Consider the following 17280-nt stretch of genomic DNA (forward strand, 5'->3'; position numbering starts at 1 on the left):
ACCCAGTTCTAGTGTGGCCCAGGGTGTGCAAATCCAGACTCTTCACTTGTGCCCATGCCTGTGTGAACAGTTATAAGGATGGGCATGAATGAAAATTGGGTGTGTAGCAAAATTTTGGCAGGGCAGGGTGTTTTGCTCTTCTCCATCATTTGAGTTAATAACCTCATCTTTTCTTTTTCTTCCTCTCAGCTCTCTTACTGTCAGGCAAATACATACTCTACTCAGTGACCACTTAATTTAAGATGCAGCAAGAAACGTCAGGTCATAAAAACCTTAATGGGAATTAGACATAGATCATACAGTGACAGTTCCAAGTGAAAGCAAAGACAAAAGCAAAAGAGATGCCTTAGATTTTCCTGGGTTTCTGAGAGCAGGCTGTTTTGTGGGGTGCCTCTGAGACTTGCTTTCTTAGCTCCATTTTTTCCATCCTGTTTTGTTGACTGACGCCTCGCTTGTCTGAATACCAGAGTCTAACAAGCCCGTTCTTCTCCCAGTAAAGGCTCATGCAGAATTAAGGTGTTGACTCCAGCAGGCAAGGCACACCTTGTGTTGGCATATGGCAACTACACTATTGTGAAGCGGTTAATTGTTTCAAATGTAGCTTTGAGGCTGGCAGCCTTCTGTCAGTCAGTTCAGCCCTAACTGTCGGGAATGTAGTTGGGTTGGTGTATTGTTGCAGCCATGATGATCCAGGAAGCACCTGAGAGGCAAAGATGTTTTTAGTGATACATTTTATTGGACCAAGTGTATAGCTGGGAGAGATGTTAGACAAGCTTTAGACACAATAGCCCTTCAGGAATATGGGATTTTTGATATCTGAAACACAAATAAGTCAGGCCAAATGTTTTTTAAAGGAGTTCAGTTGCAGCAAAATTTTTGAGAATCTCAGTGGAATAATGAATGAAAAAGAACACCAGACTGTTCAGTTGACCCTTTACAACAAGTTTGAGAGCAAAAACCATAAGGCAAATTGTGGCATATAGAGAAAAAGCTGCCTAACTTCATGTATCTTGCAAAAATCACTCAAATGGACCAGAAATACCCAGTTTATAAGTAAACGCTAACGATACATACTAGATTTACACAAGATCATTTATTGATTGATGCACAAAATACATGCCAGCTTGTGGAGGGGGGAATATACAAAATCTGACTATTTTGGGGGTGTTGGTTGTAGCCATGTTGGTCTAAGGACATAGCAGACAAAGTTCTTTGGGTAAATGTGATATCTTTTATTAAATCAGCTAACCAGCTGGAAAAATCGTTCTTTGGAAGCTTTTGGGTACCAAAAAAAAAGCTTCCAGGTACAAAAAAAGGGGGTTTGTATCCAAAAGCTTGCAAAGAACAATTTTTCTAACTATTTAGTTGGTCTAATAGAAGATATCACATTTACCCAAAGAACCTTGTCTGTCGGCATACTATTTTGGTATATGAAACAGGTGTCCTTCCCTCTGAGTAGCACAAATGTGCCGTTGCATTCTGGCTGCAAATAGTTTCATGCACAGCTCTGCTCACCCAGCACAGTCTAGGAATGACCAGCCTGGGGTGAGGTGTGCATAAGGCCAGCATCAGGAAGCTGGGGGGAACCAGTCCCTTATCCCTTGGGCAGACTCTACTATCAGCCTTCGGGGTTCCTGTTATCAAAAACCTTCAGAGAAACATCTGTGTGAGACTTTAGAGCCAGAAGCAGGGATGCCAGCTGCAGCCCTGCATATCGGCTCACAGTTGTGGTCTGCTGACATGAAGCTGGGTGCAGCATCCTCTAATCTGGCTTTAGGCATGGATTTAGGGATGAAGCGAGAAGAAGGAAGTATGATGAAAATCACTTACAATATATGACTAGTGGCCTGATTCAAATCCAGCTAGAGTCAATGGGCCTCTTTCTACCGAATGTAATAAGTAGCGAATCAGGCTTTTTTGTAACAGCATCTCATTGCTGACTCATGGTGAGTCTGAAATCTCCGTAACCCTCTTAACACCCTGCCAGGAAGCCAAGTCACAAACATAAAGATAACAGTCTAATTGCTTCCTTACCAGAAACATCTAGCTCAATCCCGACCTGCCTTCCCAGATGTCTAAAGCCTGTCCAGGAGCTACTGATACTTCGGTATTTGAAGTACCTGCCTGTGACTAGAAATAGAAAAAAACCCCACTTGTTAGTAGCAGAAGGTTTAGTGCAAGTTTTGTTCCAAAACCAGGAAAGCTTAAGGGGTGTCCATGTATTATTGTACAGGCACTGGACCAACAATTCCTCATGTTGTGCAAGCCACTGATCCTCTAATCCAGGGGTTGCCAGTATTTTTGGGCAAAGTGCCAAAAGCACCCTCAACTTTGACTTGTAAGATGTTGGCATTCCAGGGACGGGTGGCAGGAGAGCTGTGAGGGGCCTGATCCTTGTTGTGGCAGCACATCCCCGGCCCCTTCCCCACTATCCACCTCTGCAGCCTTTTGGTTGCCTGCCACAGCTGGCCCAGCAGGTGGTGGGGAGGTTGCAAGCAACTGCACTGGGGCCCATGGAGCCCCAGCCCAGCTTGTTGCTGGCGGCAGGTGCACGTATGCGTCGAGGCGGATGGCAGGGAAGGCGCTTGGCTTGCACTGCCACAACAAGGATTGGGCCCCTCTCGACTTCCCTGCTGTCCACCCTAAGACGTGCATGCCAAGCAAAATGCCTTTGCATGCCATTCTCTGGCACGTGCCAGGGGGTGCCTACCCCTGCTCTAATCTTTTCAGTTTGTTCATTTTTTGTAATAGGGTTGGAGTCTTACTGTAGCTGTGATGGTCGTGGAAATTCATGAGTGGCAAGGAGTTTTGTGATCTTTTTTTATTGGACCGATTCTGTATTTGGGAGAATATGGGCATCAAGTGCCCTTCCAAAAAATCCTTGCCTATGGGTTTATTACAAAAGATCCAGAGAGGGAGAGGGAGAGATTGTTACATACACTTCTTTCTCCTCATAACCACATAGAATTATGGAAAGGTAGGGATGGAAGGGGCCTCAGGAGGTCAACAGCAGCCCTGATCAAGGAGGAATGTCCCTGATAAAACCATCCAAGCCAAGTGTTTGTCTAACCTGTTCTTAAAGAAGTCCACAGATGGAGAATCCACATCCTCTCTGGGTGGCCTGTTGCAGTGCTCAACCACCTTCCTAGTGAGGAAGTTCTCATTACGGTTGCTTGGTTCTTAGAAGATATCATTCTCTGGGCCCTCAGGAACAGCTGCCTGGGTCCATGATGGTACAAGAGTGTCAAACTACCTCATCCATGGGCTGGATGAATTGCACAGGTCCAGTTTGTGGGTTAGATCCAGAACATGGAGCTGTGATGTAGCAGGAGCAATGCTAATTTCAAAAGCTCCCCGAACCACGGCAGCCACTGCTCTCTCCACTGCCAGATTATGAGCCCACAGGTAGCTCCACAGGCTGGGTATCACCGCTCTGCACTCTGGATCTAGCTTGCTGGGTTCCTCATGGGGCCAGACATTTAGGGGTGCTTTAATTGATTCTGCCACCTCTCATCCAGCCACCAAATTTTTAGCTCCCTGGGGAGCCCTGTAGGCTGTGGAAGACATGGCTCTGCAGGCCAGATCCAGCCTACAGGGCATACCTTGGTCACTCTTTGGCCACTGTATCCGAGGCAAAAGGTAGAGTGTGTTCAGCCCATAAACCAGCATTCAGAATGTATAGTAAGAGCTGAGTCAGAGTAAAATGTCTGTCACCAGATCCTGGAGATTTGTTCCCCCTCTGTCCATGAGCTGCGGTGGGTGGCCTGATCTTCTGTCCCCCAATACAGAATGGGGATTGTATTAAAAGAGGAGCTAGCTGTGGGAAAGCTGGGATGTTGCTTTGTCTGCAGCAAGGCAAACAGATTGACTTTCTTGCCTCTGTTACAGTAAAGAAAATTGTCTGTCCCTCCTGACCCCCCCCCGGACACACACACACACACACACACACACACACACACACACACGCACCCTCTAGCTTCCAGCCCCTGGAAACAGACCTGGGGAGAACATGGCAGGGCCACTAAGGCCCCTTCCCCTGTGCCCCCATCATGTCTCTTCACACGTTCATGTGATCAGTGATTTCCTCTTGGTCTGGGGTCAGTGCCCACACCCATGAAAAAACATGGAGTCAGCTGGAACAAGGCATATTCTGTGTGCTGGGGTGTAGGCAGGGGGTCAAAGCTGCTTAAAGTAGAAGCCTCCAGGCTGGGTCTCCCACTGGGTTCCAGCTGTTTCCCTTGTCAGGAGAGCTGAAGTCTGCCTGCTCTGCAGTGTAATCTGAAGAAGCAGTCAGGTGTTGTCAGCTCCTGGCTTGCACTGGCCCTGAAGAAGGGAGCTCTCCTTGTTCCAATGGAGTCACTCATTATGGACAAAGCCTCCTTGGATGAAGCATGACAGAAAGTCCTTTTGAAAGCAGCCCACTCTGCCAAAAGCTGGGGGGAGCGGGGTTGCCTTCTGCTCTCATCTCTGCAGTGCTGGGATATGCATGTTCTGTAGTCAAAGCTGGTGACCCTTGGATAAGGGTGGAAGGGATGCATTGTCAAAGCAGAGAGATTGGGCAGGTATTTTAAGTGGCTGACTGCTGTGTAAATGTTAATGTGTGCCATCTGAAGTGGTGGCAGTGCCTTCAGGGTACATCCCAGCTCTGCGGGTGGCAGGGCCCTGCCCAGCCCTAGAGGGAGCAGAGAAGCTCCAGAAGGGATGATGTTTCAGGGAGGTCACTGAACTTTCTGTGGGACCTGACTGGGCTGATTTAGGCAGGGATGATCCTGTCTTGAGCAAGGGCGTGGACTAGATGTGACCTCCTGCAGTTGCTTCCAACCACAGTTTTCTGAGGGTCTATGTGTAGGGTCCCAGTGGGGCAGGGCTCATTGTGCCCAGTCAACTCTGTCGATCACTGGGGAGGACTGTCAGGGCTGTGTTCACTGGCACTACTGACAGCCCAATTCATGGCTGCCTCATGGCTCCTTCGTGATCGCTGCCTTGGTACAAAGTGGCCACAAAGAATCTGTCCGCATGATCCACCAGGGAACACCCGGTTTGAGCCCCTGGGTCTCTGCTGCTGCCTCTTCCCCTGCTTTCCCTGAAGTCTTAAAATATCAGACCATGATCTGCCATCATTTGTATGCACTTTAACCCTCTTCCATCCCTTCTGCTGCTCGTCTCCACATTCCATGCCTGTCGGATTTAGACTGTAAAACTAGTAGACTATCAGCTCCTTGGGTTCGGGGCTGCCTTATATATATAGGCTCTCTGTAAAGCTCTATGCAAATCTCTGACACTCTATGAATGTTAATTAGTATTAATAATAATGATTGCAAACCCACTGGAAGCCTCGTTGGCAGCCTCTGCAAAGAATGCTGGCACTGAGACAGTTCAGCTGCTGCTAGTGGCTGTAAGACGCACATGCTGCTCAGCAAATGTGTTGGGACGACCAAAATATTTCAGTGATTCCCAAGTGAATTCCCCTCCACTAGTGCAGAAGTTTTGAGTCTTGGCTGCTCTCTGCTGATGTGAAGGAGCCATCCATTATTTATGTGGAAAGGAGGCTCCCAGCCACTCAAATAGCTCTAGGCGGCAACCAAAAGAGCAAAGCTCCTATGGTTTGTGGTGTGAACAGCTTCCAGCCCTGTGTTTAAAGCACCGGAAAGGATCCAAAAAATACACACAAGTCAAATTACTCACAAGAATAACCGCATTGGAGTCACTGGAAGGTATTTCTGAGTCCTCTACCCAGCACCCACTGAACTCAGTGGGAGTCTTTACATTGACTTCAGTGGATGCAAGCTACTTGTGGGGATGTCACTGTAGGCTCAAGGTGACAGCAGGTCTAGTGGTCAGAGGTCATGACTTGGCAAAAGGACAGCCTTATTTCTAATCCCAAGTCAGGTGCTGACCCCTGAAGTGTGGTATATTAGCAATATAGCACTGTAGCAGGTCCCTGCTAAGGCCTGGTCACCTTGCCAACTGCCTCGGACAACGGGTTTGATCCGACCTTCCAACTCGCCCACCACGACTTGATGGAAATGGTAGAATGTGCATCAATGGGATCACCCCTGCTTGCCTCAGGTCCACAAAAGTTCACTCAATTGTGGCTCATGCGCTGTAGGTGCCAATGGGGTAAACCACATGAGCATCCCCAAACACTGTCTGCAGATCCCTTGCCCCACAAAAGCCTAGTGCTAAGCCCTGGGGATAGTATTGGGAGCTCCTCCACCTCTACGGTCCCTCTCTGGGAGCCATGGGGCTTCCCCTCTGCTCCCTGCTGGCTTGGCATGTGTGGCTGTCTCGGCGCCACAGCATGCAGCATGCCTATGGTGTTGGCAGCAAGTGATATGGGCTCTGGCCCCTGCTCTGGTAAGGGGGAGAGGGCAAGCAGGACCTTTTCCTTCCCCCTCTCTCTCTCCCTATTACAAGCACATACTGCATCAGATCAGACCTGTGGTCTGATTAGTCCAGTGTCTTGTGTCTGAGAGTGAGCAGTACTGGCTGCTTCAGAAGAAGGTGCAGGAAATGTTGTACTGGAGTAACCTTTCCACGTGGGAAATTTCTTTCTTTCCCCTCTTGATTAGGGGTTGGCTTGAATAATAAAAGCCCTATCTAATGTGACTGATTGTAATATATGGTGAATCCTAGTAAGGTCCTGATCTTAATCCTATCTTGTGGCAGTGGGTTCTACAGGTCCACAATTTGTTGTGTAGACAACTAGGTCTGTGTATTGGTCTTAAATGTATTCTGGTTCTGCTGTTATGAGAGAGCAGGTAGGAGTGTCCAATTTACTGCCTTATGGGCATGTCTGCTTCCTGGCACTAGCCTTCCTTCACTGGGATGGTTCCAAGCACACCCCCTTGCTCTCTCCTGCCTGCATACTCCAAACCCAGAAATACGCTGATGAGGCCACTCTGGAGTCAACCTCAGTGACACTCTCAGGGCCACCAGACACCGAGGCCTGGAGTGTGGCCTCAGATGGACACCCAGGAGTGGCCCCACCATTGGAGTAGTTTCAGGTTTGGAGGGTGCATGCAGAAGCAGGAGACTGGGCCCTACTTTTTGGCATCCTGGCCAGTGTCCTTGGCCACCAGCGTCAACATGCTATTCATTACATTGTGGACTTCAGTCATGGTCCCTCTGACATGTCTGAAGTAAACAGTTCCAACTATTTTTGTCTGTCTCCCTATGGGTTTTTTACTATGTGCCTCAGAACATTTGTATTGTCCCTCTCCAGTCCCCTCCTATATCCACAGCAACCTTTTAAAGAAGGATGTCCACTCCAGAACTGTGCTTTTTCAGAATGTGGCACAGAGCTATACAGTATCTTCAGTGTTATTCTTCATCCAGGTCCATAGGCACACTCGTGTTTTGCCTACGGTTTTGCTTGCTGATGAATAGTGAGCATAGATCTCTGCTGAGCTGTCCACAGTGACACATGGGCCTTTCCCCCATGTAGTCTTAATTAATTTGGAGCATGTGCTCCATTTAAGTGCTTGGTCTGGGGAACTGGAAGAAAGGCTATGCACTTACCCTGGTGCCTCTATACAAGGGTGGGCAAAATATGGCCCACCGGCTAGAGCTGGTGTGCCAACTGATTGTATCCAGCCTGTGACTGCCCCCACAGTGTTCTGCATGGAGCTGAGCCCGTCCTGCTCCTGCCCATGCCCACCCTGTGCCTACCAAGGCACCACCCTAGCCACAGCCCGAGCCAGTACGCACAGTTCTGCTGCTGCAGCCGTCAGGGTAGTGCTTGGCTTCCCCTGCCTCCAGTGGCCCCTTGTGCACCTCCTCCTGCCTCTGCTGTGCTCCTCTGGGCAGCAGGTAGTATGGGGAAGTGGCAGCAGCTATGGGGACAGGTGCTGGGCACCACGTGCCCAGCCAGGCTATGGGGAGAAGCTGCAGCTGGGTGGCTTCTGCCCTAGTGCTCAAGGCTCCAGCTTCTGGCCACCTTCCACACACTTGGCTGTGTGCACGTGGCTACTCATCACGCCTGGCTGGGCACACGAAGCCTGGCTCGCACCTCCATGGCCACCGCCCTTCCATGCACTACTTGCTGCCCAGAGTGGTGCAGCAGGGGCAGAAGGAGAAGGTGACACTAGAGGTGTTACCTGGGCAGCTGCAACAGCAGCTCTGTGCATGCTGGCTGGGGCCAGGACCATGGTGTTGGCGGGCATGGGCCAGGGAGTGCAGCGCAGTCTGCCCTTGGTGGGAGCGGGTGAGGCACAGCCCCATGCAGAGCACCATGGGAGCATCTGTCAGCCAGATGGGGGGGAGAGGATGGATTGTACCTGTACATGCATTGCACCACCTGAACAAGCTCTGCTGCACATGCCCCCTGCTCCTCTTTCCTCACTTCCAACCAGCTCCCGGGACGTAGCACACAGGCAGCTCCCCCCCACGCACACCCCACATCCCCCACACATCCCCCCCCCCACACACATGCACACACCCATGCCTCACCCCCCACATGCATCCCACCCTCCCACATGATATACAGGAATAAGACTTTATTTTAAACTATTACACAACCGTCTCTGTATACATTACTCAAAAAACATGAATCAGAACAAAGTTAAACTATATTATAGTAGATGTTTGATTATTTTTAGTATATGATTTGTTTATCTGTAATTTGTTAAAATGATATTTTCTAAAAGATTTTGTGTGCGCACCCCTCAACAGCTCACCAAAACCTGTTAAGTGGCCTGCCAGCGGAAATAATTGCCCACCTCTACTCTAATAGCTGTCTTGAAATTGGCAGGATGTCGTCAATTCCAGACTGTGTTAGAAGCCTGAGATTGAGGGCTCCTAGTCAGTTCCAGCAATTATGAGATATAATAAGAGTCCAGGATGGTAGTCTAAGAGCAGCATTTTCTGACACTTGGAAGCACAGATGAGACTCTTAAACTTGATTTGGCTGTCAAGGGTTGAGCCCTGTGGTTGAAGCAGCAGGGAAGAAAGAGGATTTTAGCTACTGCATGCTGGCTGGACAGCAAGACAGAGAGAAGAGAAGCAATCCAGGCAGGAGAATGGTGATTGCCCTATACCTTGGTTTAGGCAGAGAAACAGAGAGCAAGGACTGAGGTTAACAAACTCCTTCCTGTCCTTGCAATGGCAGGATATTGGCAGTGCCCTCATCTCCCTGCTTTACCTGTAGTAAGATATGTGTTTTTGAAGTTCCTGCCATTGTGCCTGGTTATGTGTGCATGTGAGGGGCATTTGTGAGGTTTTTAGGAACAGTTTTGTTAGACAAATGCTTTATTAGGATGGTTTAGAAAGGGAGAGTCCTGCCATGAGCAGGATCCAGCCCTACTTTTCTATGATTCTACAATGCCCACAAGGAAAGATTCAGTAAGTGCCTGGATGGGCGAGAGGCAGAATCAAAGACAATTTTAGTTATGCAGGAAATTTGGAAAGTGGGGAACATGGGGGTGCTGTTAGCAGCTGTGGAGGAAGGATTTGGGGAGGAAAGAGAGAAAAATTAGTGCATATAAATTAAATGTTTCATACTTAATGTACCTGAAACAAAGCCCGATGAAAACAGTGACCTACCTAAACTTTGGATCAGGCTTGTACAATAGCTCATACCCACCGAACTCACAGGGGTTTACAAAAAACAGGTAAATGTCTCTTATTTCCATTTTGATGTTGAGAGCCTGAGAGGGTCAGTCATTTAGCCCGGGGCACACAGCAAGTTGGGAACGCAGGGAGAGAACTCAGATCTTCTCCCCCACTGTCTGGTCTACAGCAGCAACATGGCCATGCTCTCACACATCCTGCACTGCCAGGGAAAAACTAAAAAGCATTACATAATCCATACTGATAGGGCACAGCAGCCCAATAGCCATCCCTTGGCCCGCATATAAAAAAGTAGTGAGGGATTTCTTCCCCTTACAGGAAACTTTCCAAGTGTTTGCCATATATGTGCCAGTAAGCATACATGTGTACTGTACAGTTATGCATAGAGCTGTGTTCCAGTGATCCTGTAAACTCACTTGACCCTATAGACAACTTCCTTGGTTTCTGTTATTAGCATAAAGTGAGGAAGAAAATCTAAATCGTCAGCTGCTGGAATTTATTAGCAGGAAACCAAGAGCGTGAGATAGCAGCCAGCCTGGGGGGAGGAAAGTAGAATGGGACAGAGATGTGGCACTTTTATAAATAAGGCCAAACATATGATTCACTCGCAAGGTTGTTTTTCCGAGCCTGGGCAGAACTCTGCTTTTTTTAGCATTGATTCTTGACGTAGGCCCAGACTCTTCTAGCACGACTCTCAATGGTAGCTTTGCTGTGAACTGCAGTGACAGCAGGATCCAGTCAGAAGGCAGGGTAGATACCAGACCATTGTCTGCGTGCCTCCCCTGCCTGAAACAGTGTCCCTGTGTGTGTGAAGATATTTCAAGGGAGAACAATGAGCGTGCTTTCCCAGAATCTTCTCTCTGAATATACTACCTAATCCCTGCATGCAGACAACCCTGATGAGTGAAATAGTGCCTAAGTTCACTATTTCCAGCAGAAGCCAGCAAAAAACCTCAGCAAAATACTGAGTCTGTGGCTAAGTCCTTGAAGTCTGCTTTGTGCTTTGGTTTTTGCTAAGTTATGCTACAGTAAGCATGATGAATAGCAAGCAAATTGTCCTTGGTCACTGCTTTGCAAATCAAGATGCATGCAGTATCACCCCATTCTCTTCTAAATGCCTTCTTGAGAGCAGCTTTAGGAAGTACAATGCTGCGCTGCGTATGGGAGTGTACATTTTTTATATCTCATGCATGTAATGGATATAAATGTAATTATGAGGCTCCTGGCTGGTGAACAATTAGCAAAATGGAAAAGACAATGGCAGGCCATTTGGGTAATGAAACAATGAGATTTTCCATCCCTAAGACCACGGGAAATGATTACCTGAAATGAAAGAGAAATCCAATGGAAACAGGTACTTTTAAGCCAATAAGCATTCCCCTTTGGGGGTTTTAGTACAAGCATCGCAGTGTCACTGCCACCAAAGAGTATAATGGGCTGAGAACAAATGTGGAACCGACTGGAGGTTTTTTGTGGCCCAGATTGAAAGAAATGATCAACAAGCTGCACAAACAACAGCGGGACAGAAAGGAGTTTGTATAAAAATTAATTTGCTTTTATTTTGAAAGGATTTATGTGCAAATTACAGATTCTTTTATTTTACTGTGATGTGACTTTTGAACCTGAGGGTCTCTCCCGTACCAAAAGGCAAATCTGAGAGGTTGGGATTTTTCAGGTGTAGTCTTGCAGTCAGATTTATGTGGTCAGATGCCTGCACCCAGTGGATTCAACAGAAGGGTGCAAGGCTCCTCCTACACAGCTCTCAGTCCAGGGTCCAGCTCTTAACACAGTCAGATCCATTTTGTCCTTCTCACCTGCCAACATTTTGGAGCAGGGAGTGGGTATTTCAGAGAAAGGGTTTCCACAATCAAGTGGCATACCCTCTTTGCTGTGTTGTGGGAGATTATTTTCAAATCAGATATATGTTTTCCTGTTGGTTTGTTCTCCGGCATTTTTACACTTAGGTGGGACCTCTCGGACAGGTTCCATTGGGCTGCATCTGTTCAATGTAACAGCCTCAAAAGCTGCAGCCACTGACTTTGCTCTAAAAGGGGAAAGGAATTTAGGCCTCGTTGTGCCTCCTATTTATGTCAATGGCATTATAGTCAATGATGCAGCATGAATCCTGCACTGTAACAATGGTCCCAAATCAAATCCTGATGCTTTCTGCAGTTTCAAGAAATACAATGAATAGAAAGAAAAAATACTGCCCTGTGACAGAAAATCAATTCACTCCATTTCTGTTTTGTTTCAGGCTCATATTCGGCACTCTTTACCCTGCGTATTATTCCTATAAGGCTGTAAAATCAAAGGATATTAAGGAATATGTAAGTAATGGGGATTGTTTCTGGGGTATGTATTGTTTATGGTTTCTGCTCATTCTACTTGCCTGTACTGTGGTGAACCTGGGCTAATGGAAACCTAGCTTACGGGCAAAGTGACCTGACAGCCTGGTTACAATACTGAACTCAGGAGACTTGGTTTCTGCTCCCAGTTTTGCCATTGACTTGATGTGCTATTTGAAAAGTTGCTTTAGCCTCTACATAGTTGCTTTATACCAGCGGTGGGCAAAATGTGGCCTGCGGGCCAGATGCGGCCCACCAGGCCACTCTATCTGGCCCATGGGGCCCCTAAAAATTTTAGAAAATTAATATTTATCTGCCCCTAGCTGCCTGTCATGCGGCCCTCAATGGCTTGCCAAAACTCAGTAAGTGGCCCTCCATCTGAAATAATTGCCCACTCCTACCAATATGGTGCATTGTTTGGATTATCAGTTGCCCCTACATTTTTGGCTCCAATTAAAATGGAAATTTCAGGTTTTTCCCTGAATAAAAGTCAACAACTGCATATAAAGTTCTGGAAGTATTATTGTCATTACCAAATCTCATAGGAAAGTCCAGTAATCTAAAACAGGACCGCAAGGGGTTAAATTCACTAAAAAGACTAACATAAAAATTGAAAAACACTCTGACTTTTGTTGCCTTCACTAAATACTGGCAGTGTTTGACCCCATGTATGATTTTATGGCTCTTTTGGAGAAAAAGAAAAGATAGATGTGTAATCAGAATAATAGGATAGTTGGTCTCAAAAGCTGCTTAGGACCCAGAACTCAAAGGTGCTTGGGTTTTGCTGGTTTAATTTAAGGGGAGATGCACAAAATCAAGCCACTTCAGCAGGCTTGTGAACTTTCAGCTGCTCTCCCTAACCTCCCCTATAGGTGATTTAGGATCCTCAGCTGTGTCCACAGACACCTCTCCTAGTGGACTGGCTTCTTCATATAGGTGTGGGACGACTGGATGTAGCTGCCCAGTCTTCCTCGGAGAACTTCTCTGGGTTGTCATGTCCCATGGCAGGTGCTGCTGCCTTTTGGTAGAGAAAGTGGGGTGTGGGAGCACCTCAACCCTCTTGGGTGCATTTACACTGTCTCTCTGGTGCCTTTAGAAAGGGGCAATTCCTAGCAAGCTCCTTCTCCTGCTTGCATGTGCCACTGCTGGGTGCTCCACACAGCTGCTCTCAATCATGACAGATGCAGAGTTGCTGTGGGGCACATCCCTACGGTGGCTTTATTGCTGTGTTGCCCGAGAGCGCTGCGGACATGATGTCTAACCCCTCTGTGACAGGCAGGACAGACACAATCTTGTGTTACATCTAAGCCCCCTACACTGGACCTGCTGAGCCCTTGGAAATTTCTCTTCCACCCTGTCAGCATTCTGGGGAGGAAAAAAACCCACTGTCATATCCAGCTAATGGCTGTGATAACTGATAAGTATCTGTTGTGCTCAGTGCAGTGTCAGAGCTGTGACCACAGTGGCTGTTAAGATTTCAGGCTCTCCTCTGCCTGTTCTTGATAAAGGGAACCATTAACTTGTCTAGAGAGTGAGAAGTAAACCAGATGGGTCCTGCCTCCCATGCCAGGTATTCGAGGCAAAATGTGAGGGGACAGATCTTTGAATGTGCAGGCAGCTCAGTAAATTGGAGCATTGTTGTAGTCAGGCTGGTCCAAGCAATGTCTGAGAGGCATATTATTATTGTATTGCCTGAGATCCTTTTATTGGATCAACTGTAGAGTTGGGAGAGCTGTTGGACAAGCTTTAGGGCAGGACTAGACAACCACAGGCACGGGTGCCAGAGTGTGGCATGTGAAGGCATTTTGCTTGGCACACACGCCTTGGGGAGGATGGTGGGGAAGGGGCTAGGACTGCATTGCCACAAGGATTAGGCCCCTCGTGGCTCCCCCGCCATTTGCCAGGGGGCTCAGATGAGTTTTTCACCCTTGGTCTGGAGCCTAGTCTACACTTGAAAGTTGTTTCAGTATAACTATGAGCAGAGAGAGATAGTGTTAGTTGTGTTAGTCTATAGTCAGACAAGGCAACGTAGAGTTGCACCTTATAGATTAAATAAGATGAAGTGTATTTGATGCACCTGATGAAGTAAGCTGTTGCTTATAGACAGTTATACATCTCTGATTTAGTTGGTCTATGAGGTGCAACCTTACCCTGCCTTCAGTTTAACTGTGTCTGCCAGGCTGTGATTTTTTTCCTTTAACTAATACACGCCCTAGCTTGGATCCACAGAGAATCTCAGTTTTTAATAACATTTTTTTCAAGGTTTTTCTCCAATAATTAATTCTGGGGAAGACAGACAAATGAAACTATCTCTGCTCATATTTAGTCATCTGATTTGGGCAAAAATGTTACCCAACCAACCAAAATTTTGGCTTGGGGTTGCCAACTGCCCTAAAGTTTTTATATTTGCAGATTTTTAAACAAAAGCTCAAAATTGTTTTCATCAGAATTTGTCACAGGATAAAAGCACGATTCCCTGGCAGCTCTGGTATTTAGGGATTGCTCTACCCATCTGAAAGGCAACCCTATCTGGGGTGTAATGCCACAGTGCAGTGGTAGTACACCACCATTTCAGTGGGAACCTAGGAAGTGGACTGTTGCAACTGCAAAGGGATATGTTGGGGGTTGAGTTCACTCCCCAGTTACATACTTACATGCCTTTTGAGTCTCTGCTTCAGGACACAGTTTCTTGTTCAATCACAAAAGCTTCCAGCTTCCAGAGTAAACCAAAACACAGCAATTCCCTCATTAAAACACAGCAACATAGACTGCAGCCTCCAAAGCCTTTTTCGTTTGCCTGTCACAAAGAAGACATATTATTACAGCCCCTGCTGAGTCATGTAAGAGGCAGATAATTCTAATCTTTTCTTGGCTATCTTTTCCTGTCTCTGTGTATTAGGCAAATGTAATTACCCTAATAGGGATTTGTGCAAGATTCCAGGACTAACATCTATACTGTTGTGAAAAGTACCTTGGGATCTTTGATGAGCATCAATAGGACCTTAGCTTTGTATCTATAACCCAGAGCATGTTTCCCTCTAGTGACTGCTTGCTCTTTACAGAAGTAGATGAGCCTATTATTATCCTAATCTCTAGAACTAGTCCACTGGAGCTAGAAGATCCAGCTCAGTTCATGTCAGCTGCAGTGGATTCACCAATCTATATAAAAACATAAGATGTGCCATGCTGGGTCAGACCAATGCTCCATCCAGCCCAGTATCCTGTCTCCAACAGTGGCAGGGGTGGATGCTATACAGGGACAGCACTGAATCAGAAATATCTAGAGTGATTTATCTCCTATTCAGTATCCTCCCAGGCATCCACCATTATTGGTTTAGAGATGCCAAAGGAAACATCAACCATTGTGTTTAATATCCATTAATGAATCTATCATCCATGAATTTATCTAGTCCCTTTTTTGAACCTGGCTATGCTATCTGCCTCTACTGCCTCCTGTGGCAATACTTCCACAAGTTACCTATGCTTTGCATTTTTTTAAAAACCTACTTTCTCTTGTTAGTTTTACTAATTTCAGCGGGTGCATCTTAGTGCTAGTATTCTGGGACTTGGTGAACAACAGTTCCCTGTTCACTTGGTCCACATCCTTCATGATTTTATACATCCCTCCCTCTTCCTTCTCCTTCCCAAAATGAAGAGTCATCGCCTTTTGAGCCTCTCTTAGTATGCTAAGGGTTCCATGTGCCTGATCCTTTTGGTTGCCCCTCTCACTACCTTTTCTAGTTCTCCTACATCCTTGAGATGTGGGAACCAGAACTGCATACAGTATTTAAGATGTGGGCCCACCAGAGATTGTTATAATCGCATGATGATGAGTGGCCCAAAGAAGAAGACAGTGTCACACCAAGGGGGTGTGGGTGATGCATGGCTTCCCGCAGCACCACTCAGCACCAGCCATTCTGGACACGCTGGTACTACTCGGTGGGAGGAGCGTGACTGACCAAATCATTAATACACCTTCTTTCTATCTGGAACTAGAGGTTCCCCGGAGGTCCCCCATTTAGATATGAACATAACAGAACTGGAATTGTGCACTCGGGTACAGATCACAATTTGCTGAGTGATCCCTGGCAAAATCTCTGAAGTTCTCCCCAGCTGTTAAATTGATATATTGATGTTTGCCTGCTATATCAGCAATGGTGCCCTTGGCTGTTGTGACTAGGGCAAGCTATGGAGATCCCCCGGGTGAAATGACATGACTTGAGTGAGTGCTGTCTCTTCACAGGTCAAATGGATGATGTATTGGATCATATTTGCACTCTTCACGACGGCAGAGACATTCACCGACATCTTTCTTTGCTGGTGAGCATAGGGCAGCGGTAGTGAGATGAAAAATGGAAATGTTTATAAGGGGAAAAAAGGGTCAGAAAGAGGCTCACAACGCTAGGCCATTTCCTGAACAGGGGGCCAATCATGCCAGGTGCACAGGGTGTTTTGCTTGGAGGATTGACATTTCCTTTTCCATTGCTGCCAGAATTAGGGAACGGGGGCAGGGGAAGGAAGGGTGGGAAATAGTAACTTCAGGGCAGCTGCATTGTGAGATTGTATCTGGTGAAGATTTGTCACTGTCCACAGAGAGCTGGCTGATCTGGCAGTTTGCTGCTGTTTTGAGCTCTTATGAAGGAGTCAGGCTACTGGAGGGGGTAGAGACCAGCATATAGAAAGTTTTCTGTGTATGTGAGGGAGGAGAAGAGAGGGGAAGGGAGTGAGGGAAAGCAGGAAGAGAGAGAGAGAGAGGGAAGTGGAAACATGAAGAGAGAGGAGAGGAAGATAAACCACAATGGGCACATCTACACATGCTATTACTGTGCAGAAATAAGCTCTAGGGCTTTATTGCTCCTGGGTTTATTGCTCCTGGGTTTATTGCTCCTGGGTGCACTGTTTGAACATGTGCCCAGAAACAATAAGCTCTGGAGTTTATTCATGTGCAACATGTTGAGCCAGGCCAGAGCAGTCCCAACTGGCAGGGGCCCCGGGGATCAGCCTGCCAGCCCACGGCTGCTCCCTCTGGCTCAACGTGCTGCAGAGGGGCTGGCTGGGGCACAAGGGTGCTTCAGTGCGGGGCTAGCTGGCAGGCAGTCCCTGCACTGAAGCACCCTCATGCCCCGGCCAGCCGGGCAGCATCTACACGTGTACTGCTGTGGAGTTTTTTACTCCGCAGCAGGATAATACTTTTATTTAAAAGTACCATCGTGCTGCAGAATAAATTAGTTTATTCCAGCCTAATAGGAGTTCATGTGTAGATGCTGAGATGTTTACTGCAGCTAATTAGTCTAGTGTGCAGCAGATGCCTTGTGTAGATGCACCCAGCAGGCATGTCCAGATGAGCGTGGACATTTGGTTCCCC

At 47.2% G+C, this 17280-nt stretch overlaps 1 protein-coding gene across 4 annotated transcripts in view; it reads left to right on the plus strand.

Annotated features, from left to right (window-relative positions):
- The window catches only part of REEP1 (receptor accessory protein 1), an 80316-nt gene that overhangs the window by 15228 nt on the left and 47808 nt on the right, over window positions 1–17280 (plus strand). For all 4 annotated transcript variants that reach the window (XM_025210065.1, XM_025210064.1, XM_025210066.1 and 1 more), the window contains exons 2-3: window positions 11825–11897; window positions 16159–16235. In XM_025210065.1, coding sequence (XP_025065850.1) covers window positions 11825–11897; window positions 16159–16235 — 150 coding nt within the window. The remainder of the gene's footprint in view (window positions 1–11824; window positions 11898–16158; window positions 16236–17280) is intronic.

This window comes from Alligator sinensis, unplaced genomic scaffold, assembly GCF_000455745.1.
Source record: "Alligator sinensis unplaced genomic scaffold, ASM45574v1 scaffold656_1, whole genome shotgun sequence".
Taxonomy (NCBI): domain Eukaryota; kingdom Metazoa; phylum Chordata; order Crocodylia; family Alligatoridae; genus Alligator; species Alligator sinensis.